This window comes from Pleurodeles waltl, chromosome 6 (assembly GCF_031143425.1).
Source record: "Pleurodeles waltl isolate 20211129_DDA chromosome 6, aPleWal1.hap1.20221129, whole genome shotgun sequence".
NCBI classification, from domain to species: Eukaryota; Metazoa; Chordata; class Amphibia; order Caudata; family Salamandridae; genus Pleurodeles; species Pleurodeles waltl.
In genome coordinates, this window is record NC_090445.1 from 898,645,697 (window position 1) to 898,663,865 (window position 18,169).

General features: G+C 47.0%; 1 protein-coding gene across 1 annotated transcript in view; it reads left to right on the forward strand.

The window, feature by feature from the left end:
• DOCK1 (dedicator of cytokinesis 1) overlaps positions 1-18,169 on the forward strand; it is a 1,072,828-nt gene that overhangs the window by 1,032,662 nt on the left and 21,997 nt on the right. Inside the window, exon 51 of the mRNA XM_069239713.1 lies at positions 15,581-15,723. Within this exon, the coding sequence (XP_069095814.1) occupies positions 15,581-15,723 (143 nt within the window). The remainder of the gene's footprint in view (positions 1-15,580; positions 15,724-18,169) is intronic.

Here is an 18,169-nt window from a genome sequence, read left to right on the forward strand (position 1 = left end):
CATATATACATATCCCATCCAAAAAATCCACTCCAAGAGTAAGCCAACCCAGCCCCTGCACTCCTTCAAACAATTCTCACAAAAGTGAATTTATGAATCTGGTCAAAGTTAGCAGGCCTTCCGCCTGCCCTTCTGAACCTTGTCCGCCACACATCTTCGAGAATATTCTTTTATCTACCTCTGTTGCCACACCAGTTAGAAAAATCATCAATAATTCTTTAACTATGGCAATCTTTCCTTAAGACCGTAAAAAGGCATACATATGCCCATTATCAAAGAAAGCAAACCTGGACCCGCATGACCCCAACAGCTATAGACCAATTACAAATGGACCTTTCCTGGGATAGAAAGAGCAGCATTCGTGCAGATGTCACAAATCGTTGAAGATAACTCCATATTTTCAGATTACTAAACTGGATTCCACCTAGGAAGAGACACTGAATCTACCCTCATCGCCATCTGGGAAGATCTTAAAAGGACAAAAGACCACAATGGAGTTTCTGCACTACTTCTCTTGGACATATCACCTGCGCTCAACACAGATGACCATGACGCCCTAATACAAAGACTACAAAGCCAGCAAAGAGGGAACTGCTCTAGACTGGAGTACATCCTACCTTCAAAACAGAACATATATCATCCATACTCCTCCTGTCTTATAAAGACTTCTAGTTGCAGATTCCTTACCTTAGAATTTTCCCCTAGGCGTCAGACTGGATCCGGAGATTTTTCTCTTGCGCGTTGGTAGGTGGCATTGGTCAACTCCGCAGGCGTCATAGGCGTCGTGGTCGCCGTGATGACGTTGGAAGTAGTACATAGACACCGCCCTCGTGCAGTGACGTCAGTTCTTTTCTTTCCGTGCCACGCGCTGATCCAGTGAGAGATACCATGGCTATTTTTTGGGCAAATTTTAACTTTTTGTTGAAGTTTTTGTGTACAAATTTGGTGAGTCAAAATGTCCCTGAAGACTGGGTTCAAGCCTTGTGAGGACTGTCATCAGACGATGTTGGTGACGGATCCTCATTGCGTTTGTTTGTGGTGCCTCGAGTGCGACCATGACCCGAAGTCGTGCTCCGAGTGTTGGGCCATGCACCGGAAAGCTTTGAGGGAGGGGTCCCTAAAGCTAATGGCGGCCCGGCACTCGACTCCGCGTAGGTCCTGGTCTTGCTCGAGAGGAAGGTGTTGAGATTGGGTGTGGAGTCATCACCACTTGTCTTCTTCAAAGTCCTCGGGTCAAGGTAAGAAGAAGTCGTAGAAGTCCCATCGCTCTCCGACTTTCACCCCGTTGCTCGGCTGACTTGACACGGGATGAGTGTCCACGCACTAGGCCTCTGTCCTCGGAGCCTGCGTCTGGGTCGACTCCGCACTTTCCCCAGGTTCCCAGAGCCAGAGCGACCCCTGCCCAACAAAAGGAGATTTTGGGTTGATTATCGACGCTCCGACATCGGTAGCGCCCACTATCGACGTCGACCCAATTCTTATCCCCGACGACTTGGAGTCTAACGGCATCGGCCGCCGCCGCCATCAGTTTTGCTGGGGCCTATTCACCCGAGGTCAGGTTCAGACCCTTTTTACTATGAGAATGAATACAGGGAGGAATTGGAGGGGTCCCTGGACCCTTATGAATACCAGGATGACCCTGCTATGGACTGGGAACAGGATTTGGGCGAAACCAGTGGACTGGATACTTCTCCTGATGCTGGCATGCTGAATCCTCCTACCGTGGCTATGGCGGAGGGAGCTACTTACAGTATGGTGGTCAGTAGGGCAGCTGAGGTCCTCGGCCTTGAGCTACCTACTGTGGAAGTCAGGTCTAATCTCCTGACGGAGGTGCTTCAGCCTGGGGCTTCTACTTCAGAACCCCTTCTCCCATTCAATGAGGCCCTCACCGATGTCCTTTTGGGTGCATGGCCCAACCCCAACACAGGGGCTCCTGTGGACAAGACTATTGCTCGCCGACATCGTCCCGTCCCGAACCACCAAAAATTTCTGTCCCAAAACCCCACGCCTGAGAGTCTTGTTATCCAGGCTTCCTCTTCTTCAGGTGCGTTCCCTTCTGCACCCCCGGATAGGGAATCCAAAAGGCTGGAACAATTTGGCAAGAAGTTGTTTTCTTCCTCAAGCCTTGCACTGCGGTCTGTGAACACCATGCGTCTTTTGGGCCATTATACCCACTCCCTGTGGGATACGGTTGTGCAAGTCCTGCTGCAGATACCGGAGGAGGCTCCTGCTATCGTCTCCCGAGCAGTGAAAGATGGGAGAGACGTGGCAAAGTTCACTATCCGTTGTGTGCTGGATACAACGACTCTCTGGGCAGATCGGTTGCAACGACAGTGGCCTTACGGCACCATGCCTGGTTATGCACTTCTTGCTTCTCGGGGGATGTCCAGCAGTCACTCATGGACATGCCCTTTGATGGCACCCGTCTCTTCGGAGACAAAGCGGACTCGCCTTGGAGAGATTCAAGTATGGCCGGGCTGCGGCTCGGTCCCTTGGTCTTTCCTCCACCACACGCCCACCACAGTCTGCTTTTCGTCCCTTTCATGCACACGGAAGGGGCACCCTGTCACGTCCTCTACCCAGCCACCGTGCCATGCACGCTGGCCAGCCTATGCATGACCGAGGACGTGGAATCCCACGTGGCCATGGGACAGGGAACCAGAGGTCTGTCCAGTCCACCTCTGCCCCCACTGCATTCTCCAAACCCTTCTGGTCCGTCCCCTCAGTCCCACCCAGTTGGTGGCAGGATCCGCAATCACCTGCCCCACTGGGAACATATCACCACGGACGGGTCGGTTTTACAGATCATTCAGAAGGGCTACTCCCTCCCTTTCGAATCTGCACCACCACACATGCCACAATCCTTTCATCATCTTCCGGAGGATCATTTGGTGCTTCTCTGCCAAGGAAGTTGCGGCTCTCTTGGCCAAGGGAGCTATAGAAAGGGTCCCTGTGGTTGTGGTTGTTATTCCCGCTACTTTCTGATACCAAACAAGGACAAGGGCATGCGTCCAATCCTAGACCTTCGGGACCTGAACTACTTCCTCAAGAAGGAGAAATTCAAAATGCTCACTCTGGCTCAGGTTCTGTCTGCCTTAGACCCAGGAGACTGGATGGTAGTGTTGGACTTGCAGAATGCTTATTTCCACATCCCCATCCTGCCTGCCCACAGACGTTACCTATGATTCGTTGTAGGTCACAAGCACTTTCAGTTTACCATGCTCCCTTTCGGCCTTACCAGCACCCCTCGGTGTTCATGAAAGTGACGCAGTGGTTGCAGCTCATCTGCGCAGGTTAGGGGTCTCAGTCTTCCCCTACCTCGACAACTGGCTGTTGAAGGGGCCTTCGCCCCAGACAGTCGTCTCCCACCTTCAGACTACGGCGAACCTCCTGCTCAACCTGGGGTTCACTATAAACATGGCAAAGTCATACATGACTCCCTTCCAGACGCTCCCTTTCATTGAAGCTGTTCTGGATACAGTGCAATTTCGGGGGCTTATCCTTCCGACAAGCGAGTCCAAGACATTCCGGCTATGATTCCGATCTTTCAGCCTCGGTCTTGGGTTTCGGTGAGACTGACTCTGAGGCTGCAGGGCCTCATGGCCTCCTGTATCCTGCTAGTAACACACACCAGATGGCATATGCAGGCTGTGCAGTGGGACCTGAAGTTCCAGTGGGCGCAGTATCAGGGAAATCTCTCCGACATGGTCCAGGTCTCGGAGGGCACTGCGAAAGACCTGCAGTGGTGGCTTTCAAATCAAAATTGGGTCAGTGGCAGATCCCTCTCCCTTCCCCAACCAGATCTCTCTATAGTGACAGTTGCGTCACTCCTGGGTTGGGGCAGCCACATGAGAGAGGCAGAGATCAGAGGCCTCTTGTCTCCAGCGGAGTCGGGGCTCCACACAAATATACTGGAGCTCCGGGCGATCAGGCTTGCATTGAAAGCATTCCTTCCCTTTCTCAAAGGGAAAGTGGTGCAGGGGTTCACGGACCACACTACCGCCATGTGGTACTCCAATAAACAAGTCGAGGTAGGGTCCTGGATCCTTTGCGAGGAGGCACTACACCTCTGGACATGGGCATTACCCTGATGGTTCAACATCTGGTGGGCTCTCTCAACGCCAGAGCAGACAAACTCAGCCGCCAACGCACAGTTGATCACGAATGGCGTCTCCATCCGTAGGTGGCGCAAGGTCTCTTTCTCAAGTGGGGAGTGCCTTGGTTAGATCTGTTCACCTCCGCAGAGAACGCGCAATGTCAGCTGTTTTGCACGTTGGAGTTTCCTAGGCGGCACTCGTTCAGAGACACTTTTCGTCTCGAGTGGAGCTCCAGCCTCCTTTACGCCTTCCCACCTATCCCTCTTCTGCCCAGAGATCTCAAGAAAATCAAGTACGACCGGGCACAAGTTATCTTGGCGGCTCTGGACTGGGCTTGAAGAGTGTGGTTTCCAAAGCTATTGAGCATGCCCATCGATCCTCCACTCAGACTGCCTCTTCGGGCGGATCTTCTGTTGCAGCAGCGGGGGACGGTTCTCCACCCGAACCTGTCCAACCTCTGCCTTCATGCGTGGAGATTGAGCGGCAACAGTTGACGGCATTTGCCCTTCTACCCGAAGTCTGCAATGTTATCTTGGCAGCCAGGCGTCCATTGACTAAAACTGTATACGCCTGTCGTTGGAATAAATTTGTGGCATGGTGTACCAACAAATCTGTTGATCCCCTTTCTGTCCCTCTGTCAGAGGTTCTTCTGTTCATTCTTTCTTTAGCCCAGCAGGGCTCTGCTTTGGGCACCCTTAAAGTGTATTTGTCTGCCATTTCCGCCTTTCTTAGGCTACCTGATCAGCCCTCACTCTTTACATCTCCTATTGTGAGTAGGTTCTTAAAAGAGCTCACCCACTTATTTCCTCCCACTCCGTTTATCATGCCTCAGTGGGATCTTAATCTTGTACTTAATTATTTGATGTGTACCCCCGTTGAGCCAATGCATAATTGTACCTTGCGGCTCCTCACATTCAAAACTGTCTTTCTGGTCGCTATCACCTCTGCTCGCAGGGTGAGTGAGCTTCAGGCCCTTTCTTCAAAGCCTCCATACTTGTCTGTGCACCCTGACAAAGGTGTGTTACGCACTAGACTTCCTTCCTTCCTAAGGTGGTTACACCATTTGATGTAGGCCAGTCCATCACTTTGCCTACCTTCTACGTACCCCCACATCCTTCCCATGAGGAGGAGAGACTCCACCGCCTAGACCCAAAAAAAGCATTGGCATTCTACCTCAATCATACTAAAGATTTCCGGGTGGATGATCAACTCTTTGTTGGCTATGTGAGTGCGAAGAAAGGGAAGGCTGTGCAAAAGCATACCATCTCTCGATGGGTGCTTCTTTGCATCAAAATGTGCTACTCTTTTGCTAAAAAGCAACCTCATGAAGGCTTGCTTGCTCATTCCACCAGAGCAATTGCTGCTTCCACTGCGTTAGCACGCTGAGTTCCTGTCCTGGATATCTGTCAGGCAGCTACGTGGGCATCCTTGCACACATTTGCTAAGCATTACTTCCTGGATAGTCAGGTCCGTGGAGACGGCTACTTTGGTCGTTCGGTCCTGCAGGACTTTCAGTATGATCTTGGTTCGCAGCCCACCACCGAGGATGGCATTTCTTGGGTATCTATTCTAAGGTAAGGAATCTGCAACTAGAAGTCTCTATCAGATGTACAAGTTATTTACCTTCGGTAATGAAATATCTGGTAGAGACATATTCTAGTTGCAGATTCCTTACTGCCCACCCATCCCCGCTTGCGAACTGATTTCTAGGGACAGAGATTCCCCCTTTCAGGTCCTCAGCTCTGGTGCACCAATCTCATTGTTCTTAGCGGCTCTGCGCTCTGGCATGAAAAGACAGAAACTGACTTCACTGCACGAGGGTGGTGTCTATGTAGTACTCCTGACGTCATCACGGCGACCACGATGCCTACAACACCTGCAGAGTCGACCGATGCCACCTACCGACACGCAGGGGTATTCCTCAAAGAAAAATCTCCGGATCCAGTCAGGCGCCTGGGGGAAAATTCTAAAGTAATGAATCTGCAACTATAAGTCTCTATCAGATGTATATGTATAATCAAATTCTAAATGTTTACATACAAGAGATATGTAGTCCATTGCTGTTTGAGTACGGTGGTTATGTAGGAAAGAGCCAGCTTCTGAGTAATCTTCTGAAGATAAGATAGTTATCTATGACTCTGCTGGTGTCATTGGCATCGTAGTCGCCATGATGATGTCGGGAATAGTACGTAGATGCTGCCTCAGCGCAATGACGTCAGTTCTTTTCTTTCTGCGCTACGCACTGATCAGGTTAGAGCTACCATGGTCTCTTTTTGACCGACTTTGACCCTTTTTTCAAGATTTTTGGGGAGTTTTTTGGTGTGTCGAGGATGCCCCGAAGACCAGTTTCAAACCATGCGAGGACTGTCACCGCATGATGTTGGTAACGGATCCACATCTGGTCTATTTGTGGTGCCTGGAGTGCAACCACAACCGGAAGCCTTGCACCCGAAGACCTTGAGGGAGCGGTCCCTCAACCTTATGGTGGCCCGGCATCGACTCTGCGTAGGTCCTGGTCTTGCTCAAGGGGAAGGTCTTGAGACCACTCGCAGAGCTACCACCATTCTTCTTCCTCTAAGTCTTCTGGACAAGGTAAGAAGAAGAAGAAGTTGAAGAGACCCCTCACCCTTCGACTTAAGCCCGTTGCTCTGCTGATGTGACACAGGAGTAGCATCGACACTCAAGGCCTCCATCTTCGGAGCCTGCTTCTGGGTCTGCTCCACGCTTCCTCAAGTTTCCGGGAGCCAGAGCAACCCCTGCCCAAATGAAAGAGTTTTATGAAGCCATGTGCCTAATTTCTGGGCAGGACGATCCTGATACGGCGCCTTTGGGCCCAAGGGGTTTGGTCGGGGGGCCTTTGGGTTCCGCGCTGTTGGCTTCGGCTCTGGCCACCGAGCTCCCCTCTGGATCCGCACCGATGCTGGTCGCACCATTGAGACCTTCCCCGGTGCCGGTTCGATTGTCGACGCTCCTGACGTCGGTGGTGCCAACCCTCACTGTCGACCCAATCCACATCCCCGACGACTCGGAGTCAGAACAGCGTGAGATGACACCGCCTCTGTCTTCGATGGGGCCTATTCACCCCAGGTCAGATTCGGACCCTTTTTCTTATGGGTACGAATTTGGGGAAGGATTGGAGGGGTCCCTGCGCCCTTATGAATACCAGGATGACCCTAATTTGGACTGGGCACAGGAGTTGGGCGAGGCCATCTGGACACTTCTCCAGATGCTGACATGCTGTCGCCTCCTACCGTGGCTACTGCGAAGGGAGTGACTTATTCTGTGGTGGTCAGTAGGGCGGCTGAGGTCCTTGTCCTTGAGCTGCCTACTGTTCAGGTCAGGTCAAATCTCCTGACGGAGGTGCTTCAGCCAGGGGCTTCCACATCTGAGCCCCTTCTGCGATTCAATGAAGCCCTAACCGATGTCCTATTGGGTACTTGGTCCAGACGCAACACAGGGGCTACTGTCCTGGAGGGTGGCTACACCCTCTTTGTGCCTCCTCCCTGTGGGGAGGGGGGCACATCACTAATCCTATTTGGAGAATCCTCCACTCTCAAGATGGAGGATTTCTTAAAGCAGGAGTCACCTCAGCTCAGGACAACTTAGGGGCTGTCCTGACTTGTGGGTGGCTCCTCCTTGTTTTTCTAATTATCTCCTCCAACCTTGCCGCCAAAAAGTGGGGGCAGTGGCCGGAGGGGCAGGCATCTCCACTAGCTGGGATGCCCTGTTGTGCTGTAACAAAAGGGGTGAGCCTTTGAGGCTCACCGCCAGGTGTTACAGTTCCTGCAGGAGGAGGTGAGAAGCACCTCCACCCAGTACAGGATTTGTTCCTGGCCACAGAGTGACAAAGGCACTCTCCCCATGGGGCCAGCAACATGTCTGGTGTGTGGCAGGCTGGCAGAAACTAGTCAGCCTACACTGGAAGTCGGGTTGGTATTCAGGGGGCACCTCTAAGGTGCCCTCTGGGTGTATGTTACAATAAATTGCACACTGGCATCAGTGTGCATTTATTGTGCTAAGAAGTTTGATACTAAACTTCCCAGTTTTCAGTGTAGCCATTATGGAACTGAGGAGTTCATGTTTGACAAACTCCCAGACCATATACTCTTATGGCTACCCCGCACTTACAATGTCTAAGGTTTTGCTTAGACACTGTAGGGGCATAGTGCTCATGCACATATGCCCTCACCTGTGGTATAGTGCACCCTGCCTTAGGGCTGTAAGGCCTGCTAGATGGGTGTCTTACCTATGCCACAGGCAGTGTCAGGTTGGCATGGCACTCTGAGGGGAGTGCCATGTCGACTTAGTCATTTTCTCCCCACCACCACACACAAGCTGTGAGGCAGTGTGCATGTGCTGAGTGAGGCGTCCCCAGGGTGGCATAAGACATGCTGCAGCCCTTAGAGACCTTCCCTGGCATCAGGGCCCTTGGTACCAGAGGTACCAGTTACAAGGGACTTACCTGAGTGCCAGGGTTGTGCCAATTGTCGAGACAAAGGTACTGTTTGGGTAAAGAACACTGGTGCTGGGGCCTGGTTAGCAGGGTCCCAGCACACTTTCAAATCATAACTTAGCATCAGCAAAGGCAAAAAGTCAGAGGGTAAACATGCCAAGGAGGCATTTCCTTACAGTCGCTATACCCACTATCTGTGGGATACGGTAGTGCCGGTTCTACTGCAGATACCGGAGGAGTTCCATGCTATCGCCTCTGCAGGAATGTGCCACTGTTGGCATGGTAACCCCCCCCACTTTTTGCCTAGTGTTGATATCAACTTTGATACGATACTGGGGAAAACCGCAATGGTTCTTGTTTTGGATTAAATGTTTGTCTCTTTGTTATCTTTTTCTACCTTTCCCTCTACATCCTACGCAGCACAAGTTCTCAGTGGCATGACCTAGCTACATAAGGGAAATTCAGTGGCTACCCTCAAACATACAGGGACACGATTCATGGATACATAATTACACCCCAAACCCACAATGGTACGCATAATTAGTTACAACATCCGGGGCTTAATGCACCTGCAAAGCCGTTGGCATTTCTATCTTCGATCCACGACCTTGGATGCGATATATGTTTAGTGCAAGAAACACACTTGGTCCAAGCAGATTGGAAACATCTACATTCTAAGTGGTTCAACAGGCAATACTTCTCTTTGGGAAAAGGGAAAAAAGCAGATGTGACTATTCTAATGGCTATCCATTTTCTGGGTAGGGTGACACAGATTCACGCTGACATTCCTGACAGGTTATTATCAATTTGCATCACACTACACTCGCTTACATTCACCCCGGCTACAAAATATGCACCTAATGACCATCAGGATGTTTTTATACTAGAGGCCCTAGATAAAGTGATGGCCACCACAGATAGGGCTGTGCTCATTTGAGGGGACTTTAACTTGGTGCCAAAAGCTGGACTGGATGGGTCAGTGCAGCGAGTTGGACAGACAGGGGCATTCTCAATGCAGAGCTGGAGAAATTAGCATATTATGGTTTTACAGATGTTTGGCAGCATCGTCCCCCTACAGAGAGAGATTATACTTTTTATTCAGCAGCTCTGCAAACATACACACAAATTGATCTCTATCTAGCTACACCTCACTTTCTACAATATATCACGCAGGTAGATCTAGGCACAGCTGCACTCTCAGGTCATGTCCCACTCCATGTGACAACCTCTTCCCCTAACCTGGCTACACAACAGCATAATTGATGTCTTAACCTTAGACTGCTTGCCAGTGAAACACAAATCTCCGAAATGACAGGTGCAATTGCAGATTATTTAGAACACAATGAACACCCGGTACACCGGTAGCGGTACTCTAGGATGCCTTAAAGTCAGTACTACAGGGCCGACTAATTGCATTGGTGACCCGACTCAATGAAGGGATAAGGGGGCTGCCTTTGAAGGGCAAGTGAAAGGGTTTGAAGTGGAACACAAACGTTCAGGATCCCACAAAATTTGCAGAAACCTGAACACAGCGTGTAAGCAAATATGGGAGCTAGACATTGACATGGCAACATATGCCCTGCTTCGCACTTAACAGAAGTACTATGTAGGCAGCAACAAAGCGGGCCGTTTATTAGCACATCGCTTACGGGCCCAGACAACCAGACAGTGGGTAGACGCATTAACAGGTCAGTAAAGGGAACGTATTGACCAAAATGAACAAATAGTTCAAGCTTTTTAACGATTTTAGGCCCAACTCTACACTGCGGAACCCTTGCTAGAAAAGGACCAGACATCTTACCTGGAATGCATACCAATGGAGAGTCTGCCTAAGGCAGACGCTGGACCGGAACATACAGTTAGATGAGGTACTTTCAGCGATCTCCTGGCTCCAACCCAGCAAGGCTGTGGGGAATGCCGTTGAATTTTATAACTTATTTGCTAAGCAATTTGCCCCAATTCTAGAATGTCTGTAAAATTCATTTGGGGATATTGGCTCCCTTACACCCTTCTATGAAACTTACCTCCATTACAGTCCTGCCCAAGCCGGGTAAAGACCCATTATATTGCTCATCATACAGACCAATTTCCTTAATCAACGTGGACGCCAAGATCTTTACATCTATATTGGCGAATTGACCTTTATGCAAAGCGTTATAGACCTGGATCAGGCCGGGTTCATCCCTGAATGCAATTGCAACGACAACACAAGACGCATATGCCACCCACTGGTTAAATACCAGCGCTCTCAAATACCAGCATTGGTGCTGTCTATAGATGTCGAAAAGGCATTTGACCAGGTACATTGGTCATACTTGTTTGCAGTATTGCCGAGGTTGGGACTGGTCAAGAGATTTATTAACTGGATACAAGGCATTTATAATGGACCACAGGCAATGGTTAACAGATTAATGTCATCGCCATTCACGGTGACTAGAGGCACTAGACAGGGCTGCCCGCTGTCTTCATTGCTTTTTGCACTGTTTATGGAACCAATGGCAGAACGCATTAGATGAAACACCTTGATAACGGGTGTTACAATGAGGGGGTCGAGATCATAAACTAAAACTTTATGCGTATAATGTTATGGTGATGCCAACGCATCCCCTCCGTTCCTTGCCTCCACTGATGGAAGAGCTAGAGATCTTTGGGAGATCTTCTGGATTTAAAGTGAATATACAAAAATCCCAGATTCTAAATTTAACTGTCCCAGAATCAACACAGACTATTCTGCAACAGCAAATTCCATTTGATTGGACTCAGGGGGGAGTGGATACTTAGGACTTAACATAAACTCTACTACCGTTCAAGCTGTAACTTCCAACTTTAGTGCTTTATTAGCAAAAACACGGCCGTACTTACACAAATGAAAGAACCACACACTTTCCTAGATGGGCCTTATCGCAGCAGTAAAAATGACTTTACTACCCAAAATTCTATATGTTATGCATATGCTGCCTCTTGCTCCCCCCCACAGATTTTAGTTAAGCTACAGTGTCACATAGAGAAGTTCAATTGGGAGGGAAAGAAGGCACGTATCGCCAAGAAACAGACTTACTTACTGTTGAAGTTGGAGGGCTTGGGAACCCCTTACCTTGCCCACTATAAACAAGTAGCCCAACTAAGATATTTAGTGGAGTGGAGTAGGTCCCACACAGAAAAACATTGGTGCTTTATAGATCAGGCCATTGCAGGCATCTATATATCGAAGATGCCATGGCTTCCTAAAATCATATAAATCTCCAGGAGTGTCTATCTCTCCTATTCTGAGAGCCACAATGGGGTTGTGGGGTAGAATACAGACGAATAAGAAGCTCTCCACTCCCATTGCCCCCCTCATTCCCATCATGAATAAATCAGACTCCCCCCCCCCCCCCCCCCCCCCAACTCATCAGGGCTCCAGTTATTTAGCACGGCAGCAAGCAAATTGTAAAATAATTGGCGATTTCCTGGATGAATCAGGCTTACTGACCTTTCCTCAAATCCAGCAGCACTATGGTGTTCCCAAAACAGCCTGGTGGCAGTATCTAGCTATTAGTCATTGGGTCACACAGTCCTTAATTAATCCGCATGCGAGCGCCGGCCACCTCCTCAGCCTGTTGCGTAACAGGGAAGGAAACCCTATTAAAATGCGTGCATTATTGGTATTATACACCCGCCAGAGTAGCTAAGTGGAGGGGTGATGGGGAGGCACACAGGAAGGAGCTTTCATTCACCTTCTTTGGAAATGTCTGAAGCTCCTACAGACCAGTACCAGCTCAGTACTGGTCTGAAGTCCTAGATACCCTTGATAGGATCTACAATATACAAATACCAAGATATCGAGTTATGTCCTCCTTGGTTTACCGGACGTTTTACACTATCCACTGACATCCTTACGGGGACAGGCTATTACGTTAGCAATCTGCGCAGCTAAACAAGTGTTGTTGACATGTTGGACCACAGATACCATACTGACTCATTTACACTGGCTCCATAAACTATGGTACCTGCTAAGCATGGAAAAATTGAGTGCCACAGCTGAACAAAGACTCCCCCAATTCGGCAAAACTTGGGGACCCAGTCTGACGTACCTTCTACAGGAATTTATCAAACTTACATGCCGACATACTTACGACTAATTTGTCTCACCCCTAAAGACCCAATATTAACCTAGATCCCCATACTATAGACAAGGATCCTGAAGGACTATACACTGTGAATTCCACAATGGCCGTACCACTGTGTTCAGTCACTCAATAACATGGGCATTTCTTTTCTCTTTTTCTGCCTGCACTTACTGTTACTTCTTTCTATTGTTCCCCACTGGCCTGTGGTTGTAGGTGAGAGTTTTGTAAGATATTGCAAACCTTGATAAAACTCCATAAAAAGATTTGAACCTAAAAACATGAGGCCTGATTACGACCTTGGTGGATGGGATACTCCATCACAAACGTGAGGGTTATCCCGCCCGCCGTTTTACAAGTTCCATAGAATATAATGGAACTTGTAATACGGCAAATGGGATATCCATTGCGTTTGTGATGGAGTATCCCATCTGCCAAGGTCGTAATCAGGCCCATAATGTCCTTGATTTAAGCTACTGCAAGAAACTGAAATAGTATTTCTAGAAATCAGGGAAGGCTTCTTCATAGCGCTGCCTAGCAGCGCTAATAGACCCTACCATCTCATCTCTTTACGGCACTGTAGATCAGTCTCTCCTGAAGATCTATAGTGGAGAAAGGAATCACATGCACTGCCCTTAAATGGACCCAGCCTTTACTCTAGAATCCCAGTCAGCATACCAAGTTTTGTGCTTTTGAGCCATGCAAGTCATGATATTAGAAAGTATGCTGTTCAGGCTCTGAATCTCATTGCTATTCTTAACCTCTAGATGTAGTCATTACCACAAAGAAAAGAACAGCAGCTGTTTCCATTTCATATGTTCCCGGTCAACAGTCTGATCCACCTCTCTATAAGTCACACTGACATCACAATGTGTTTGCCTCTGTCGACCTCTGGTTCAAAGAGAGCCTTCTCTGATTGATCATGTCGGACAAATCGAATCAGGTTACTCAGTGCACTGGAAAAACCTCATTAAGATAGAAAAGCAGGTTTTTTACTTTTGTGCCTCAGATCATGAAAGTGGTCAAGGATATTAACATCTAACTCTCTTGTTCAGAGTCCTGACTACTACAAACCATCCATTAAATTTTACACAAGAAAAGGCCATACCTGTCTGAATATGTGCTACATCTGTACATGCCTCAGTAAAACAGAGCAAACAGTGCAGAGTCACAGGGACTTTCTGAATTTGAACCTAAAAAGAAAAAAGACTGCTGATTAAATCCAATCTACTGGCTGATTGAATAACTAGACAGTCATCACCACCGAGCACAAGGTTGACTTGAGGAAAGGTGGTGCCTACCTGAATGAAGAAGTCCAACTGCTACCAAATTGGAACCTACAATAAGCAACATGAAGAATGTATCAATCAAAGTGCAGTAAATTAGAGCACATTGGATGATCCATCGAAGTACAAACCTCAAGGCTCAGGGGAACTCTCAAAACCTGTCATAGCGCTCAAGACCCAATTACATGCAGTTTAGAATGCTTCTGAAGACCAAATTGTTGAATGGAGCCTTAATATAAAGGATATTTGATATTTCACCAGCCAGTGACTCAGAGTACTCATTCTTTCACCAAGTTTCACCCTCACAGTGCTCCTAAGTATTGTCCTCGTAGTGCCTATCATCCTTTCTCGAGTTAATAGCCCAGTCAAACCATCCCAAGAGCACTGTAAGGTGATTTGTATTCATAAGTAAGGCAGAGACAAAGCCCGACATCCTTCCTTCAGGGATATCCTGGGTGGAGCACTGATCTGCTTTGGCGAGTGCCTCACAGTTACGTTAAATGAAGGCAGCAGCACCCGTAGCATGATTAGGCATCCTAAGACATCCCATTGAGTTGGCATTGGCAGTGAAAACATGCCTCTTCCTCTCCTTACTTCTTTTCTTTGCCTCTCTCTGTCTGTTCTTCCCCCCCTCCACACTTGCGTCCCCTCCCTTTACTTTTCTGCCCTCTTCCCCTTTCTTCTCTTTTCAGAGCGTCTGTGCCCTCTGCCCATCTCCTACCCCAGACTATAATTCTCAGGCCAGAGCGGAGCCTGCTTGCAATCCGTCTGTTTTCCCTACACTTTAAAGATCAGTTTTCCTCACGTTTCTCAGGATACTTTAAGCCCTGTAAAAACTCATTGACAAAGACAATAGATTTCCCATAGGTGAAACCTATTGGCTTTGTCAATGCTTGTTTTGTCTCGCTATGTTGTAATTTGTTGAGCTGTACTAATCCACTGCGCTTTATGAGCTAAACATGTATAATTCAACATTTTGCCTCTATTTAGTACAGATTGTTAAATTTCAGTGGGGATACGTGCTCTAAATGGCAGGGATCTGACATAATTACTTTTGCAAAGTATTTATGCCTGCATAAGTGTATCCTTGTTACATTTACAGATGGAAAATGGTTTAAAATGTAAAAACCATGGAATTCCATAACAACTCCTGGGAAACTACAACCGTCAGACTGGAATTTTGTGTGGAATTTTTGTGTGAAATTTGAAAACATAGGTTTATTTAAAACATGTTTTATGTAATTATATCTTAGCTTCAGATCATGTCTCACTGAGGAAGCCTTTTAATTAAAGCAGTGCAACGTGAAATTGTTTTGTTTTTGCTTTGTAAAAAAAAAAAGGAAACCAAGACGGCATCTTTCAAGTCAGTTATAAGAAAAAAAGCATGTAAAAGACAAATTTCAATCTAATTTTAATAATTGTTACTGCACCTCAGATTGTACGCGTGTATATGCATTCAACCTTTATATTCTTCTTTTTCGTTTACCTTTTAATTTTTCTCTTCTACTTGGCTTGTCTTTCCCTCTCTCTCTGGCAGTTATCGTATTTTATCATACTAAATATTGTAACAGGAATAGCTTGATCTCGAAGTTACAATGGATATTTCAGAGAGCTTATAAAGTGTTCCATTCTTTACAGATACAGACCTCAATGGGGCAGCACCTGAAATTGGAGAAATCCCCCCACCTCTGCCGATCAAAGGCGTCATGCCAGATTATGGAAATGTTTTTGAAACGCAAGAAATTACTACTCCTACAACACCACCGCCAACTCCTCCAAGGGTACTGTTTAATTCTTTTACTTTTTCTATATGTGACTTACCTTTCTAGGATGGAAACACTATAATACATATGGAAGAGAGGGCATACGTGCACTATATTTTCTTCCCCGGAATTTGGTGCAAGAATACTGTGGAACTGAGAACTCAGTATTCTGGCACCATAGTCAGGAAATTACAGCCTGGAATGTGCACTATCCACTAGGACACAGGATTACACATCCCTTTCTTCAGTTTATCCTGGTAATGGAGAAATAGATGCTGACAATTTCTTTCTTTTCAAGGACGTGAAAGAAGTCAGTGAAAGCTGGAGTGAGTCTGCTGTGGCAAGCAGGGGTCTTTGCTGAGTTGGGTATTGCACAGGGAACATAATCTACTCAGCCTGTGACATGCTGTGGACGAGGAAGGGTGATGAGCTGTTGCTTGCAGCACACCTATGATAGTGCGTGGGGCTGACCAGCCTTTGGGAGAAGGTGGATCGCATGGGGTGTTAGTAATCTGGAGCCTGATTGATGGGAGCTTTGGAAGCTACTCCATAATGCCACAGGGGTTGAGTAGGATTGGTCTGTGGTCCAATCCACAGCCCTGCCCATGTAGTGTTTTCACCAGATGTACATCCACACCTAGTAAAAGTAGACGCTGTTTTAAGGGGCTGGAATTATTGGGTCCTGAGTAAGAGAAACCCTTTAAAATTAGACCCAGACACCGGATCATTCAGAAAGGTGGTGGCAAAATTCCAACCCATGTTCCTATTCCAGGGGAAACAAAATCACTTGGAATAGAAGCCTGTGCAGTAGTTCATAACAAGCTTAAGGGGTTATCCACTTTTACTCAGTCCATTTGCTTGTTACTTACCTGTAAGAGCACTCCAACACCAATTTGTAATGTGCCATAGGTTTATGTATTAGCACCATGCCGTCAGGATTACAAGGCACACGTTATGGGTGATTTATGAGAACGTTAAAAAATAGGCTTTTTCTTGCTGCGCCATCTACACTGGTCTTACAGGAAATATAAATGGTGGAAACTAGAAAAGGCTAAGAAAAGTGATTTATTTTGGGTCAATTACAGAGTGGCATTAAGATTTTTTCTATTCTAGCCTTCCTAAATCCTCTTACTTGTTTTCAATTTCAGTATCTGTCACACAAGAAATCGGATATAATCCCTAATACCCTTTAGCTTTCTGCCAGTGATCTAGCATTTGTAGCAAAATCATCTTTCCATCAGGGTCATTCCATATTTTTCTGGCCTACTTGTGCTGGTCTCAGACTCTGCGCCACAGTGTGTGTGCTCCGACTGTAAAATGGCATTGGTAAAATTGGTTTCACCCATTCTGTCTTTTTTACTTTTCTGCAATGTCACTGTAAATGCCACTAAAAATTCACCTGTGGTGTGGAAGGTTAATGCGATATGCCGGACACAGCTCTCTCTAGTAAAGAAAGTGAAACCATTCCTTTCAGAAACATTTTTAGATCTGCTGTTCAAGTCCTTGCATTCTTGAATCTCGATGGTGGCTATACTCTTCGCACAGACCTTACAGACTCCATAGTGGCCACCATTAAAGCCATCTTACACACCTCATCAAGGACTTGAAGAAATATGACCACACCACCATACCATCATGGAACTTCTCCAGCTCCCCATGCTTGCTCACACCCTTTTCAAAACCAGATGCATCTTCATCAAAACTATGAATACCATTACAGCTGCCTGTCTGGGTGACAAGATATATGGTGGCTCTTGTCTGCCAATGGTGCCACCATTCTCTGGCTGGGCTTCGGTTCAAATGCATTGCAGTGACACAGGAGGTAAAAACAAATAGCATTCCAAACTCGAAAACTCCCAAAACTGTTAAAAAATGGTACTGCTATTTGACCAATAAGGACTTGGCCTGCACACCTCTACTGGAGCTTTCTGATTATATAGTGTCACCATGTTTATAAAAGGTGTTTTTCATTGAACTGATCTTGTAATTGTTTAAGGCAGATTGTGCCCACTTCAAAGCTTCAGGAATCCCTAAATACCCATGTTCTTTCTCCTTTGCCTCTGCTTTCATATTCTGAGTTTGACTAATGCTTGCCGTATTGACTTGCATATTTGCATCAACAGTGTTGGTCAGAGACCGTATTTGGTCCCATTAAATGGAATTTTTCAGAATGGGCAGATTCATGTCAGATTTGATTGCAGCAGAATGAAAGATATGTGTTTGTAGTGAATTGGAAAGGACATTGTACAGTGAGTGATTAACCTAAATATCTACCATGGATCTTCCCATCCTTCATTTATACCACAGTATAAGTTCTCTAATAACACAGTGCGCTTATTGAGCGCCTCAGTTATTTCTTCTCAGAACTTTCATTCCTTCTAATCTTATTCTGGTTGCTCTTTGAGATTTCAAACATCACTCTCATATCCTTTTCAATTTGACTTAAAACATTTTCTTCCATCTC